A 15,589-nucleotide genomic window follows, 5' to 3' on the forward strand; every position below is an offset into this window, starting at 1 on the left:
TTACAAAGTATGCAGGGCCAGAAGAAGCCAGGAGATTTAACCACAGAGCGACATACAAGAGGGAGCCACACTCTCAAAATGCCCGTTTACTGGAGAACCTAAGATTGAGGTTATCCACATACACCTTCATCGGAGTAAAACAGCACCTACAATTTCGGTATAGAACACGAACGGTTCGGTTATCTCCCTATGTATTCAAACGATCATTAATGATTTTTTTACAAAATGTATTTCATTATTTTTATTGTGGCTTTTCAAGCCAAACAATACGACTTGCGATCTCAAACCCCAGCTTGTGATGTAAATTTAATGACTGTTCATTTGAAACATTAACCATTGTAAATAAATCCAAATTGTGAATTTTTAATAAACGTTGAAGTTCCAATTTCATAATTAATTTTCCATAACCTTTACGTCTCTCCGATGGCATTGTAAAAAGGAATCTAAACAAAAAATAAATAAAATGTTAATGTCTTTACAATGTTAATTCTTTATAGCCGAAAAAACTCATTACCCTGGTGCCATAAATTCATTTTCCAATATCCAACAAAGTGGCTGATCACCACCGCGACGAAATAGTCCCAGACCTCCATTGAATTCAATCGATTGCCGCACTAAACCCAAGGAATGTTCAGATTTGTACAACCAATGATGGTTGATGATGTTCGCGTGTTTTTCCGCATCCAATGGCCCAACATATAAATCGTCTGGAAGTTTTCTGAGAAATAAAAAGAGGAATAAAGAAAACAGCTTTCAGAGTAATTCAGAAAGAATATCAATTATAGACAGACAAAAATTAAACGGCGCCATCTGTTACTGTTCAGGTTGCGAACAGACTGATTTTCTAACAAAAGATAGATTGATCAATTTTTAAAATTTTTTTTCATGAAAAGTCAGCTTTATCAAAGTTCCGTTTTTATTGTTGACATCAAGGATATAGCTAGACATAAATATATATCTCGACACCATTCCGGAGGGGCCCAGTGCACCAAATTTTAATTTTTGGGAGTAAAATATACGAAAAACGTTAAAAAAATTATGATGATCATTATGAAGCCTTAGGCTTGATAATGGTTAAATACAGCCCACTTGAGAATGATAAAAATGTGGTAAGAGGTCGTTTGTATAAAATGAGATTAGAATTTCCCTTGAGATAACGAAGTGTGTTTTTGACCTCTCAATTTCGCCATGTACGCTCCAATTATTCCCTCTCCAAGGACCAGGGTTCTCTTTGCTGTACTCTTATAACTTCTACTTTCTCCGATGTCCGGGGCAAAACGAAAAACTTATCATTGTTCCTGTGTATCACCAGCCCACCAGCTCCTCTTTCTTGTTTTCCGACCCATAATTTAGGCTCCACAGTGAAATATCCGATATCAATAGACATGATAACGATAAAAACATTCCGATTAGCAGCATCAACTTTAGATATCTCGATAGCAATAAGGAATCGTAGGTGTTATCTGATAGAGTCGTAATTACGTTCTTAGGTTGCATTAAAAGAGCGCATCTTATTGTATACTGCGTGCATTTTTATACCCTCCACCATAGGATGGGGGTATATTAAGTTTGTCACTACGTTTGTAACTACTCGAAATAATCATTGTAGACCCCACAAACTATATCTATTCTTGATCAGCGTGCAATTCTACATCGATATAGTCATGTCCGTCCGTCTGTCCGTCTGTGGAAATCACTCTAGCGTCCGAACGGATTGAAGTAGGTGGATGAAATTTTGGGAAATTCTATTATACGTATGACTTTTGGTATTGAAAGCGGGCTATGTAGGCCCACGTTTTTGTATAGCCCCCATACAAAGTGACGCGTGACGCGTCGTCGTTTTAAGGAAATTTTAAGACATTTGTCCCATTTGACCACCGAATTGCACGGTAGAACAAACCAGCTAAAGTAAGTACTACAACAAATACAACTCAACAACAACCACATAGGAATTTGTTTTTGTTTGGAACGTTAGTGTCAAATATAAATGTAAACAAAATAAGGAAATGTCTATAAATTATTGGAATTTAAAAAACTAATATTTTTTCACATTTGATGGAATATTTTGGAAAACATGAATGAAAACTCGTTAGATTTTCAATTTGAATGTTTCCATATCATTCCACTAAATGCATCATTTCTCGCAAAAAGTAGAGTTCTTGCGAATAGGTTTGAGGTCGCTGGAAATTCATTGAAAAAGGAGAAGCTGTTTCAATGTCTTGTTTTTGAAATCAAAAAACACATGTTTATTAGGGCTTTATTTTTTCAAACGTATCAAAATACCACACCATATTAACAAATGTTGTACCGCCACTATAAGCGGTGTTTTAGTGCGCGGCACGTCGTTCGGACTTGGAGGAGGATACATGTCATTTATATGAAGAGGTCTTTATGGGAAATAGTTTTTTTCTGATGAATATATTTTTTCTTCAAAAAATATATATCCCTAATATACATCGAACATAGAAATAAATATAACAAATGTCGTAAGGAATTTGGCACTAACATTATAGCCCAGTTCAGTCAGCTGGGTATTGCTGTTACCTTTTCTTGTTCTACCATGACCGAAGTGGTTGTAATTTGGTATTTTGTGTCTCCAGAGGCTAACAAATATTTCTACCAAATTTTGTTTACTAGGCGTTTACACCAGACAGTTTGTCTTCAAATACAACTCTGATTTACTAACACATGCATACATTTGTCGTTTGTCTCTCAGCTGTCTATCAGTTTTTCACAGACAGCCGGGTTGACAAATTTTTGACATTTTTGTGAAAAAGAAGTGAGATGATAATTCAAATATGCTGAAAACAAAAGAATATGTACGAAACAAAATATGTAAGCGGAAAAAAAAAGAAATCGCTGATTTGCATTCATAATTTTACAACTGTTTTCGCAGTTGTCTGGACGCCTACGTCACACAGGCAAGTTGTGGGATTTTGACAATCAATACATGAAGTCAACTGTCCTGTCATTTGTAAACGCAGGGTTATATAGGTCCACGTTTTGGTATAGCCCCCATATAAGGCCTCATATGTATATAGTACGCGTCATTTTAAGATATTTTGAATGTATTAGTCCCATTTGAGCACCGAATTGGTTGTAATTTGGTATTTTTTGTCTCCAGAGGCTAAAAAACCTTTCTAACAAAGTTTGTTTATAGAGGTCCACGTTTTGGTATAGCCCCCATATAAGGCCCCATATAGAGTACGCGTCATTTTAAGATATTTTGAATATATTAGTCCCATTTGACCACTGAATCGGTTGTAACTTTGCATTTTGCGTTTCCAGAGGCTAAGAAATATTTCTACCGTAAAATGTTTATATAGGTCCAGGTTTTGATATCAACCCCATAGGACGATATCTCCTGATTTTCGGTAGTTTAGCCTCATTATCGCAGCGAAATGGCTGAAATTTGGTATTTAGTGTTTGTTGGGGGTATAAAACTTTCCCCCGGAAATTTGTAGGTATAGGTCCACGCCTTCATATAGCCTCCATAGGACGGTACCTCCCGATTTTCGGTATTTTGAAGGTTGTGACCTCAAATTCTACCGAAATGGCTGACATTTGGTGGTTAGTCTTCATTTGGGGTATAAAACATTCCATATGAAATTTGTCGGTATAGGTCTACGCCTTCATATAGCCCCCATAGAACGGTACCTCCGATTTTCGGTATTTTGAAGGTTGTGGTCTTACTATTCCACCGAAATTGCTGAAATTTGGTGGTTAGTCTTCAATTGGGGTATAATATAGTCCCCATAGGACAATTTCTTCCAATTTTTGGTATTTTTGAAGGTTTTAGCTATACTATACTATCAAATTTGATATTTCGTCCTCTTTTGGGATGAAAACCTTTCTCCCAGAAATTTATCTGTATCGGTCCACGCTTTAATGTACACCCCATTGAACGGTACATCCCAATTTTCGGTGTTTTGAAGGGTTTAGCCTCATTATAACACCGAAATGGCTAAAATTTGGAACATAGTCTTCGTTGTGGGTATAAAACTTTCCACCTGAAATTAGTCGGTATAGGTCAACGTCTTCATATAGCTCCCATAGAACGACACCGCCCGATTTTCGGTACTTTGAAGGTTTCAGCCACCAATTATAGCCTAATTATTCCACCGAAGTGGCTGAAATTTGGTATTTAGTGTTTTTCCAGGCTACAAAAATTTCTCTGAGAAATTTGTCGGTCCAGGTCAACGTTTTGAAAGAACGGTACCTCCGGATTATCGGTAATTTGAATTTTGTAGCCTCATTATTTCACCGAAGTAGCTGTAATTTGGTATTTAGTCTTTTTCTGGGCTACAAAAATTTCCTTTAGACATTTTTCGGTATACGTGCATGTTTTGGGGGGGGTTGTGGCCTCAATATACCACCGATATGACAGAAATTTAGTATTTAAGTTGCCATGTGTATATAAAATATTGCAGAAGAGAATTCTCAGTATAAGCCTTTTTCTTCAAATAACCCCGTAGAAGTGTACTTTCCGATTTTCGGTATTTTAAGGTTGTGTCATCAATATCCCATCGAAACGGATGAAACTTAATATTTAATCTCCGTTGGTGGTATAAAACTTCCCACCTGAAAATTTCCGTTATTGTTCTATGTTTTTATTTACCCCCCTATAGAAAGATCCCTCCCAATTTTCGGTATTTTGAAAGTTTTAGTGACAATATGCAATGGAAGAACTGAAATTTGGTATTTAGTCTTTGCTGGAGTTACGAAACTTTCCTCCAGAAATTTATAGGTACAGGTTAACGTTTTATACAGCCTCCATAGAACGGCGCTCCGATGCTGTTAACTATCCAAATCCAGAATATCCACTTTTAGGTCTAGTCGGTTTTGCCCAATTTTATGTATTTCACTCAATTCGGAAAATTGTAAATGTTGGTCCATGTTTTGAAAAAGAACAAAAATGTCGCCCCATATTAATTGTTTTGAAGGGAGTATTATTAGTTGAGATATATTTACTACTCCTGCAATAAAAAAAGAGTTTAGTACTCTCATAAACGAAATAAAACTAATTGTTCCTATTCACTTCAAAACAGTTCGTGGTGGAGGGTATAAAAAGTTCGGCCCGGCCGAAAAAAACAAACGCATTTTCGCTTTCTCCATTTTTGTGGATATTAGAGTGATCACCACAGACGGGGAGACGGTCATGCAAAGATCGACTCAAAATTTTACCCTTATCAAGGATGTACTTTATAGGGTCGCATATGATTGTTTCAATGCGTTACAAATGGAAAAACAAACATAATATACCCCACGGTGCTCTTGAAGCAACTTTAAATGGAAGGTGCTTACACCTGTGAAGTTTTTGCGGATTCTGAAAGTACAATGTTCATAGATGAGAAAAATCAAAAAACAAAAAAAAATCGACGAAGCGCTTTTTTAAATAAATCGCAAGTTGACATTTTTACGGGTTTTTTAGGTTTTCACGATTTTGCTTGGAAACTGCAAGTCCTATCGAAATGGGACTAAAGAGAATGTTGTAGCTGTTTTACCGTTTTTGAGATATAGAAGTTCAAATTGGGACAATTCAAATTTAATTCAATTCTGTATCGCCCTCTTATAAAACAATATCATGACTGCAAATGACCAACTTAAACTTACATATCTAAAACAAGTGAACCAAGGCTATAGTCGGGTCGGGACCCACTATGTGATACCCTACACTACTACTCCCGTGCATAAGCTTTTCACTGGTAAAATTCAAAATATTAAAATTGGGATAGCTTAGTGCCTTTGCTTTGAATGTCTTCATTAATACAGGTCAATTTTGTTGAAACGCATTTAAGTACATCGTCAGTACAACTTAAATAAAAAATGCAACAGTGGGATGTACGCCAACCATCAATAGGCTTCTTTCTCTGTGAGACCCCCATTAACCCCAAAAATTTCTCGAGGATCCGATCAAAAATCCGTCCAGCATTGTGATCGCACAAAAAATGAAAAAAGGGATGCATTACCGACTATTGCGATATCTCTGTTGTTTGACCACCTATGACAACCTACTTCACATCGTTGTAAAGGTGATATTTTCTACTTTTCTTGGCAGGTTTTGCTTTTGATATACCTCTTACAGAAGAGAGATATTCGCTTTGAAATAAAACGTTGGCATTTTCTCTAAATAATTTTTTTTTTCAAATTCCCAACCCTGAATAATTTCCGACCATTACCAAAATCAATAGGTTTTTTCCTCTGTGGGACCCCCATTAACACCCAAAACTTCGTGACGATCCAATCAAAATTGCGACGTGTAGCGTGATTACAAAACAATTAAAAAATGGGATGTATTACCAACCTGCTTTACATCATTGTAAAGGTGGGATTTTCTACTTTCATAGTCAGACTTTGCTTTTGGAAGGTCCTCAACCAAAGCTATGATATTCGTCATTATTATTAAAATCGCAAAAATGAAAAGTTGTGTTCTATAAGCGGCTATTGTGATATCTTCGTTATTTGACCACCTACGACAACATACGCTACATCGTTGCAAATGTGATATTTCTACTTTCGTTAGCAGGTTTTGTTTTTGATATACCCCTTATAGAAGCGGAGATATTCGCTTTGAAATAAAACGTTGACTTTTTCTCCAAATAACTTTTTTGCCCATTCCGACCCCTGAATATTATCCGACCATCACCAAAATCAATAGACTTCTTCCTCTGTAGGACCCCCAATAACCACCAAAATTTCGTGACGATCCGATGCTTTTTATATACCTCTTATAGACGCTGAGATATTTGCTTTGGAATAAAATGTAGACTTTTTCTCCATATAACTTTTTTGCTCATTCCGACCCCTAAATATTATCCGACCATCACCAAAATCAATAGGCTTCTTCCCCCCCCCCGGGACCCTCCTCAACACCCAAAATTTCGTGACGATCCGATCAAAATTGCGACCTGTAGCGTGCTTTCCAAAACATGGAAAAAATGGGATGTATTACCGACTATATCTCCGTTATTTGGTCACCTAAGCCGACCTAGTTTGCATCATTGTAAAGATGCGAACTTCTACTTTCATAGTCTACTTTGCTTTTGAAAAGTCCCCAACCAAAGCTGTGATATTTGTCATTATAATTAAAATAGCAAGAATGAAAATTTTGGTTTTATTTGCGACTATTGTAATATCTTCGTTGTTTGATCACCTACGAGAACTTACTTTACATCATTGGAAAGGTGATATTTTCTACTTTTATTGTCAGGTCTTGCTTTTGGTATACCCCAAATAGGAGCTGAGATATTCGCTTTGGAAAAAAACGTTGTCTTTTTATCCACATAAGTTTTTTGCCCATTACGACCCCTGAATACTATCCGACCATCACAAAAATTTCGTAACGATCCGATCAAAATTGCGACCTGTAGCGTGATTACAATGTTTAGATGGACAGAGGGACGGTCGGACGGACGGACTGACGGACGGACACACATAGCCAGATAGACTCAGCTCGTCGAGACATTCATTTTGGTATATATAAGTATGGGTCTACGACCATTATTTCGATGCGTTACAAACTTTTTGGGCAAAACCAACTTATAATACCCTCCCCACATAGTGGTGTAGGGTATAAAAATGTTACAACTTAGGATAAGTTACTTAAGCCAGTCTTGTAGAGAATTTTCACAGCTTTAAGATTTTCTCAGGTCCCATATCGATAAGACTTACCGTATTCAAGCAAAATCGCGAAACCATATAGAGAATTTTCACAGCTCCACATTTTTTTTAGCTCCATTTCGATTGGACTTGCGGTTTCCAAGTAAAATCGTGAAAACCAAAAAACCACCTAAAAATGTGAATTTTGACCGCGATTTATTTAAAAATCACTACAGCGATTTTTTCTTGTTTTTGAATTTTTCTCATCTATGACCACTGATGTTTCAGAATTCTCAAGAACTCTCCCTGTGTAAGCGGTTTTCATCAAAAGTTAGTTAAGGCGCACCCTTCATGACAGGGATTCGGAGTCGGAGTCTGGAGTCGGAGTCTAGCAAATTTTGCTGGAGTCGGAGTCGGAGTCTGGAGTCGTGAAAAAAAGCTCGACTCCGACTCCGGGAAAAATGTTTTTTTCTACATTTATCAAAAGAGTTTTTATTTTTTTATGATAGAGAGATTAACTTTATTAAAATTTTGATAAATCGTTTATTAATTTTATAGGAAATCTATGAGTAAACTTGTAAGCAAAGGATTTATTATATTTAGTAATGTTCCATGACAATAGAATTATAATTGCATCTTTCAATATGAATCGATTTCTTAATATAACATCACATTTATGACAAAACGTATATGGCAAATAACAAAAATGTTTTGCAATCGATGAATCCGAGTTTCACCCTATCAGAATTCGCAAGCTGTTAACATATTCTATAAAGTATGACTACAATTCTTTAAAATGAAGTGTTTTAGGAGGGATCCCATAATGTCGACCATTAAAATTAATTTTCGTGGACGCTGTGTTGGCATCAATGGAGAAAAATGAGTAAAAATGGGTTGAAGCCAACAAGTTTTTTTATGTTCCCATACGATTTCTGGCTTAACCTTACATTTTATAGACCTATCCCCAAAGAAAGAATCACAGAATACTCCATGGGCAACAAGATTGTAGTGTATGATTTTTCGATATATCCACTGCATCCACCTAAAATTGATGCTGACATTTTGAAGCCGGAATTTCGGGGTTTTTTCTATTTTTTTAATAATCTGGACGCGCAAGAAGATAATATTCTAAACTCTTAACACTATTACAGAACTAGTGATTTTACTTCGTTTGATGCATATCTCATGAGTGTGCTCCTTACAGCATCCTAGTAATTGGAGTCGAAATGCCAAAATTTGATGCGTGAATTTTCTTACAAAACCTATTTTTTGGGTGTAAAATTTACAACTGTCATTCCATTTCCTTTGAAACCCGCGTGAATTTAGTTTTTTTACGCGACGGTTCTAATGAAGCCTTCCGCGATCGAATCCATCTACTAAACCCGCGGATATGAATACCTTGAAAATCGGAAAATCAGCAAAAATATATTTTGACAAATCCGCGTACTAAACCGCGATTTTCTTTAAAATTTTTTACATAAATGGAATCCTTTACTGGCGATTATAATATTTGCAAAAACGCGTGTCATAAAAGAAAAGAGATACGCGAGTAATATGGGTCTTTCACAAAAAATTGAATGTGGAGGCACATCCGCGGTTCTTGAAGAATCTAATTAAAATTGGTATATTTTGACGTATTTTTGATAGGCACTGATGAAACCGGATGCGCATCAAAATCGTATGCACATTGCGCGACTTTTACCAACTTTAAGGTTTTTTGCAGTGTATGATGCAACTGGCGGGACACAATGGCCCCTGAGTGAAACATCGAAATATGCATAAATTTTGAAAGAGATTGATTCGCTGTATCCAAAGATGGATGCGCATCAACCGACTTTAACTAATTCGCGAATAACGAGCTTTTTAATTTTAATATTAATTGAATGATTGTAATTTCAATATTACTCTTAATTTCCTACCCTTATAAGTTATCACAGTAATCGTTAAAATCTCGCGAAGGTAAACCATATTTGTTGATGAAGTTATAACAGTATACATTCATTATTCTATGGGATTTTAGCAAAATAGTTGGAGAACTCCCAAATATTTTTTTCTAATTTTTAGAATCAAACCAAAAAAATATTTGCAACAATATTTTACAACAATAAGTTTTTCTCTTTTGTTGTTGCTATAATATGCAATTTATGTACCCACTCTCTATAAATTTGGTATAATATTTTTCTACGCATTGTCTAGATTCCGCATATATTCTTTAATTTATTTTTTGAGCGTTTGTACGGATTCTGGGACAGGATAATTTGGATGTACTTCAAAATTGTTTTATTATTTGTTGATTTTCCGAGAAAATAATAATAAATTTAATAACTATTTAAACATCTACGAATAGATATGGAATGCTGTTAACGATTTATGCATACATTTTCTCATAACAACAAAAAATATATTTTTAAATATTTTTCTTTATATGAGAATAAAAACCGCTATAACTTTTGCGCGCATTGTCCAATTTCGTGAACGCGAGCACATTTGAAACCGGATTTTTTTCCTTTACCTCTATACCAAAAATCGTAGATGTGCTCGCAAAAAAATTTTTAATTTTTTTCAAATGGATTTGTAAAGGAATTTTGTTATTCGCCATATACACTCTGGAATACTAGTTTTAGATCTCACATATTTATACTTCACAATATAATGTGGAAAAAGTATTATAAGTTTATTTTGTCCACAATTAAGGGGTTATGGTCACTTATTGTGCACGAAAAATGAAATTTTTCATGAATTTTTACAAGTAATCTACCAATTTTTTCCAAAAGATATTGTTTTCATCTGATTTATAATACCTTGAGCTACTTTCAGATTTTTTTTTTTTTTGTTGAAAAATATTGCACAGTTTTCTGACAAATGGCCACCTACGAAACACTGTTTTTACTAAAGCAGTTTGCGGTGACCACTGTAGCTCGAAAACGAATAAACCGATCAGCAAATGTTTTTGTGGGATCATTAAGAACATAATAATCGTGTACTTAAGCGAAACGTATTAAAAAATATGCATTTAAAAAAATGTGAACTGTAGAAGTCAACATTTCAATTTTACCTAAAAAAGTTGAGAGTTTTTTCGCCATAAATCCGTCAACATTTTTTTTAAAAAGTCTCTTGCTTAAGTACATTCTTTATACCCTCCACCATATGGAGGGTATAATTAAATTTGTCATTCCGTTTGTAACACATCGAAATATTCGTCGGAGACCCTATAAAGTATATATATTATTGATCAGCATAAAATTCTATGTCGATTTGACCATGTCCGTCTGTCCGTCCGTCCGTCCGTCCGTCAGTCCGTCCGTCTGTCTGTTGAAATCAAGATACAGCTCGCAATTTTAAAAATAGAAAGCCAAATTTTGTTCAGAAGTTTTTATTACTTGCAGGATGGTTGGTATTGAAAATGGGATATATCGGTCCACGTTTTGATATAGCCCCCATAGAACGGTACCTCCCGATTTTCGGTATTTTTAAGGTTTTAGCTTCATTATCCTACCAAAATGGCTGAAATTTGGTACGTAGTCTTCTTTCGGGGTATAAAACTTTCCCTTAGCTTTCCTAAAAATGGCTGAAATTTGGTACGTAGTCTTCTTTAAGGGTATAAAACTTTCCCCCAGAATTTTGTCGGTATCGGTCTACACCTTCATATAGTCCCCATAGAACCGTACCTCCCGATTTTCGGTATTTTGAAGGTTTTAGCTTCATTATCACACCGAAATGGCTGAAATTTGGTATTTAGACTTCGTTGGGGGTACTCAAACTCCCCATTAAATTTGTCGGCATAGGTCCACGCCTTCATATAGCCCCCATGGAAAGGTACCTCCCGATTTTTCATATTTTGAAGGTTGTGTCTTCAATATTCCACCAAAATGGCTGAAATTTGGTATTTAGTCTTCAATGTGATATAAAAATGTTCGTCAGAAATATGTCTGTACAGGTCCACGCATTCATATTGCCCCACGTTTCGATATAGCCCCCATAGAACGTTACCTCCCGATTTTTGTAATACTGAAGATTGTGACGTCAATATCCAACCGAAATGGCTGAAATTCGTTATTTCGTCTTCCAAGAGTTATAAAATATTCCAGAAGAGTATTAGAAGCGTACTTCTTGATTTTCGGTATTTTTTAAGTTTTAGTCACATTCTCTTTCCGAAATATAGGAAATTTGGTATTAAGTCTTCTTTGAGCCTAAAAACTTTCCGTCAGAAATTTGTCGGTATAGATCGACGTTTTGAAATAGCCCATATAGAATGGTGCCTCACATTGTTTTACCGAAATTGCTGAAATTTAGTATTAAGTCTTCTTCATACACGAAAGGAAACTAATTTTATTTCAATACAACTTGTGGTGGAGGGTATAACAAGTTCGGCCCGGCCGAACTTAACACCGTTTTTACTTGTTTTATACGTATAATAATCCCAAAATGCTATTTTGAGAAAACCGTGTTTCAAACTTCGATGTTACATACAAATCACAATGAATTTTCTCTTTCTAACGCTCATATCTCAGCTAATTTTTATCCGTTCGACATATTCTATTCTACATGTACTTTAAAATGAGTCAGCAAAAAATTATCGCTTTCGTAAAATCTGTAAGTAACAAATTACTGTTGGCATACCCATCTTCATATTTCGACAAAATAAAACGAAAAAGATATGTGACCCGTCCGTACAAAAAAATTTTAATCAAACTCGTCAGTTCTACTTGTTTTTGTTTATATTTCGTATATTTCATATATTTCGGCAAAATCTACTGAAACTTTCTAAATTCTTTCTGTTGTTTTTGTTCTTTTTGATATAAGATACAGCAGATTCAATACGGAACATCAATTTTACATCGCATTGCATTACAAATTGTCTTAGAGAAAAGAACAGATAAGCATATAGGGTCCTAGTATAGGAAAAGTTGAAAAATTTAGCAAATTTTATTAATTTTTAGTGGTATAGGAAATTACGCTCGGAGTCGACTCCGGAGTCGGAGTCGGAGTCGGACTCGTGAAAAAAAACTGGCCTGGAGTCGGAGTCGGAGTCGAAGGAAAAATGGCTCGACTCCGAAACCCTGCTTCATGACATTGTTTTGTAAGGGGGCGATACAGTCAGTGCATTGTCCCAATTTGAACTTCTATAACTCAAAAATGGTAAAAACTACGTAAATACCATAAACTTCGATCTTGTAGAGAATTTTCATAGCTACAACATTTTCTTAAGCCCCATGCGGTTTCTAAACAAAATCGTGAAAACCTAAACAACCCTTAAAAATGTCAACTTAAATCGCGATTTTTTTAAAAAGTGCTTCGGCGATTTTTTTTGTTTTTTGATTATTCTCATCTATAAACATTGTAGTTTCAGAATCCGCAAAAACTTCCAAGGTGTAAGCACCTTCCATTTAAAATTGTGCACCGTGACAAAAAACAAAATATAGTTTTTTTTCTGAACAAAAACAGGATAAATGCACAAAACGACCACGAAAACGCAATAAAATCGGTTAGTTGTCAATGAGAGCCGTACCTAAAATGTTCTGAGCGACATTTTTGCAGAACATTTCGAAGCTGAAAAACGTAATCTTGTGGTACTTTCAATGCACTTCTTGAAATAAAGGACAAAAGGACATTGAAGGAACCAAGTTAGAAGAACGAAATGTTCTACGAAAATAATCCTCGTTCGATTTGACATGTAATCTCAAAAATAAGCTAAAGCAACAGCTAACAAAGATATAACTCTAATTCCTGAGGGCTTATAGGGTCTCCAGCAAAATATTCATCACGTCATAACTCGAAAGTTCGACTCACGGCGGATCTGTCCTTCGAGGTTCTTAATATACTGACCAAGAACATCCATCCCCAAAAGGAATTATCTCTTCCCCAGACTTTCACCTCCATTTTGTTGCATAGTGTAGTTGAAAATAAACATTAGGACCACATGAAATAACCCAACTGACGTAACATTCGTTTCTCACTAATTTTCTTTACTTCTAAGAATCATAAAAATTTCGTAAACGCTTTTTCATAGATACAATTTTCTAACAAAGAAAAAAATTAAAATTTGTTCAAAGTGGTTTGGGCGTGACCTTATTTGAATATAATACACGTTATTTTAGTTAGTTTATTCATTCGTGCAATAGGAAATAAGTTTTGATTTTTTTTTTCATTTCCTATATTTTTTTTAAATCGATTAGTGCGTGAACTTTTTTATATTTCAATAGTATAAACGTTATTTTAATGATTAATAGGAAATCATTTTTGAGAAAAAATGTCGAAAAGTCATAACCTTAATGCACACCCGCCTTGCACTCAAAAAATCTGCGGTGGCAAAATACCCCTCAGTAATGTTGGCGATATTTCCTGAGTATTTCTGAATCGGAGTGCACTCACTAATATGCGAGAAGTCTCCCTTGTCCCTTATGGTATGTTTGTAGAACAATTATTATTATGAAAGAGTAGGCAATCCCAGTAAAGGAAAAGCCTAATCTTATTATATAGAATATGTCAACAGTTCGCGAATTCTGAAAGGGTGAAACTAAAATTCATCGATTGTAAAACCTTTTTGGTTTTTATCATATATATGTTTATCAGATCTATCAATAAATTATCATATCTCTTAATTATAAAATGACTTTATTAATGTTTTGCTTACTCATCAACTTGGAGGCTGGCAATTTTTTCCTTCGTTATATACATGATATTTTCCAATGAATAACATTTCCAAGGTACGGCCAATTTTTGGCAAGTAATTTCTCTCGCCATTCGTAAAATACTTTCATCACATACCAAATTCATTTGTTTTGTGTTCCAATTAATTAAATTAGTTTCCGTTAGACATTGCCTCAGTTCATTTTGAGATTCTTCTAGAGTAAAACAGAGTACAATGTAATCCTACCAAAAAAATAATTAATTAAAATTCATCCACAATAGATAATCTAACATTTCTTACACCACATCCATTTAAACTAAGCAGCGTACAATTTTCCAGTCTTCCATATCGATGTGTGTATAATCTTAAATTCCAACATTGCGATTTCAAATTTTCCCTATTTCCATTTATTCGCCCATAATGATGAAGATAACTATAAATGAAATTATATTGTTGTATGCTACGCGGCAAACAAGACTTAAGTATACTCAACATTGATCTTAGTTGTTGTTGAGAACATTCCAATAGAATATCCGACATGTTGATTGCACCAAATCAATTGTATTCACTTCACCGACGACACCGATTCAACTAACGCCTAACAAAGTAATTTAGCAAAAAATACTACATATTTTATTGTTGAATAGCCTTTGTTTATGGCTTCCACAAGTTCAATATAAACTGCAGTGAAAGTTTAAACATTAGAAAGTACCTATTGAGTGAGATAAGCTATCGCAACATTTTATATGAATTTAATTGTTTGCACAAAACCCTTGATAATATGTAATGGAAAGCTATATGTATATATTGCACTAAACGGGGTGAGAAGTCTGTTATCGACTGACAAATGCCAAAATTATGATTAAACCATCCGAAAGTGGAACGGAAAAGTACGATGGTAAATAGTTAAGTGTATGGTTAAGAACCTGACTATCAATATATTTCGCTGGTGCATATGAACGCCACTAACACTAGATATATCGATGTATTCGGCACTAAAAAGCTGCCTGGATAGTTTTTTGGTTTCCAGAGTGCTAATCAAAGACTTGTTTTTATAAAAGTCGACAATGTAAACAAAAGTCAAATTTTTTATTAATTTCCTCGTTTAGAGTTAAGCTTGATGATCGAAAATTGGTTGCAAGTGAAAAAGGAAAGCCAAAGAACTCGAACCCACACAGTCACCAAATTACGTGATCTGGTTTCGCTGTTAGTTGAGCAGCTCTTCAGACGTATCGACTGTGGGATGGCTTCTCTGTCCTAGAACTTTTAGTTTTTCAAATTCAAATGTGTGTTTTATACAACCACGGATATTTGGCCGTTGAATTGTATTTCTTCATGACAAACGCTTTTTTGCGCAGC

At 35.1% G+C, this 15,589-nt stretch overlaps 1 protein-coding gene across 1 annotated transcript; it reads right to left on the reverse strand.

The window, feature by feature from the left end:
* Positions 1 to 213: 213 nt before the first annotated feature.
* On the reverse strand, positions 214 to 14,828 carry LOC141406818 (uncharacterized). Its single transcript, XM_073992871.1, has 5 exons — positions 14,724 to 14,828; positions 14,531 to 14,663; positions 14,234 to 14,472; positions 515 to 718; positions 214 to 443 (listed from the first exon to the last, which is right to left on the reverse strand). The coding sequence occupies exons 1-5, from the start codon at positions 14,768 to 14,770 to the stop codon at positions 242 to 244; spliced, it is 825 nt and encodes a 274-aa protein (XP_073848972.1). The 5' UTR covers positions 14,771 to 14,828; the 3' UTR covers positions 214 to 241.
* Between the last annotated feature and the right edge of the window lie 761 nt (positions 14,829 to 15,589).

Source organism: Musca autumnalis, unplaced genomic scaffold (genome assembly GCF_047663935.1).
Source record: "Musca autumnalis isolate F117 unplaced genomic scaffold, ASM4766393v1 scaffold_5, whole genome shotgun sequence".
In the NCBI taxonomy this organism is placed as follows: domain Eukaryota; kingdom Metazoa; phylum Arthropoda; class Insecta; order Diptera; family Muscidae; genus Musca; species Musca autumnalis.

Bases quoted from the DNA above. Each gene is read 5' to 3' on its own strand.
- LOC141406818 (XM_073992871.1), bottom strand. From the start codon at position 14,770: ATGTCGGATATTCTATTGGAATGTTCTCAACAACAACTAAGATCAAT. The intron at 719-14,233 runs GTAAGCAAAACA...TTTATTTCTCAG, and splicing joins GCCAGCCTCCAAGTTGATGA to AAAACTTCCAGACGATTTAT. The intron at 444-514 runs GTAATGAGTTTT...TTTTTTGTTTAG, and splicing joins AATGAATTTATGGCACCAGG to ATTCCTTTTTACAATGCCAT.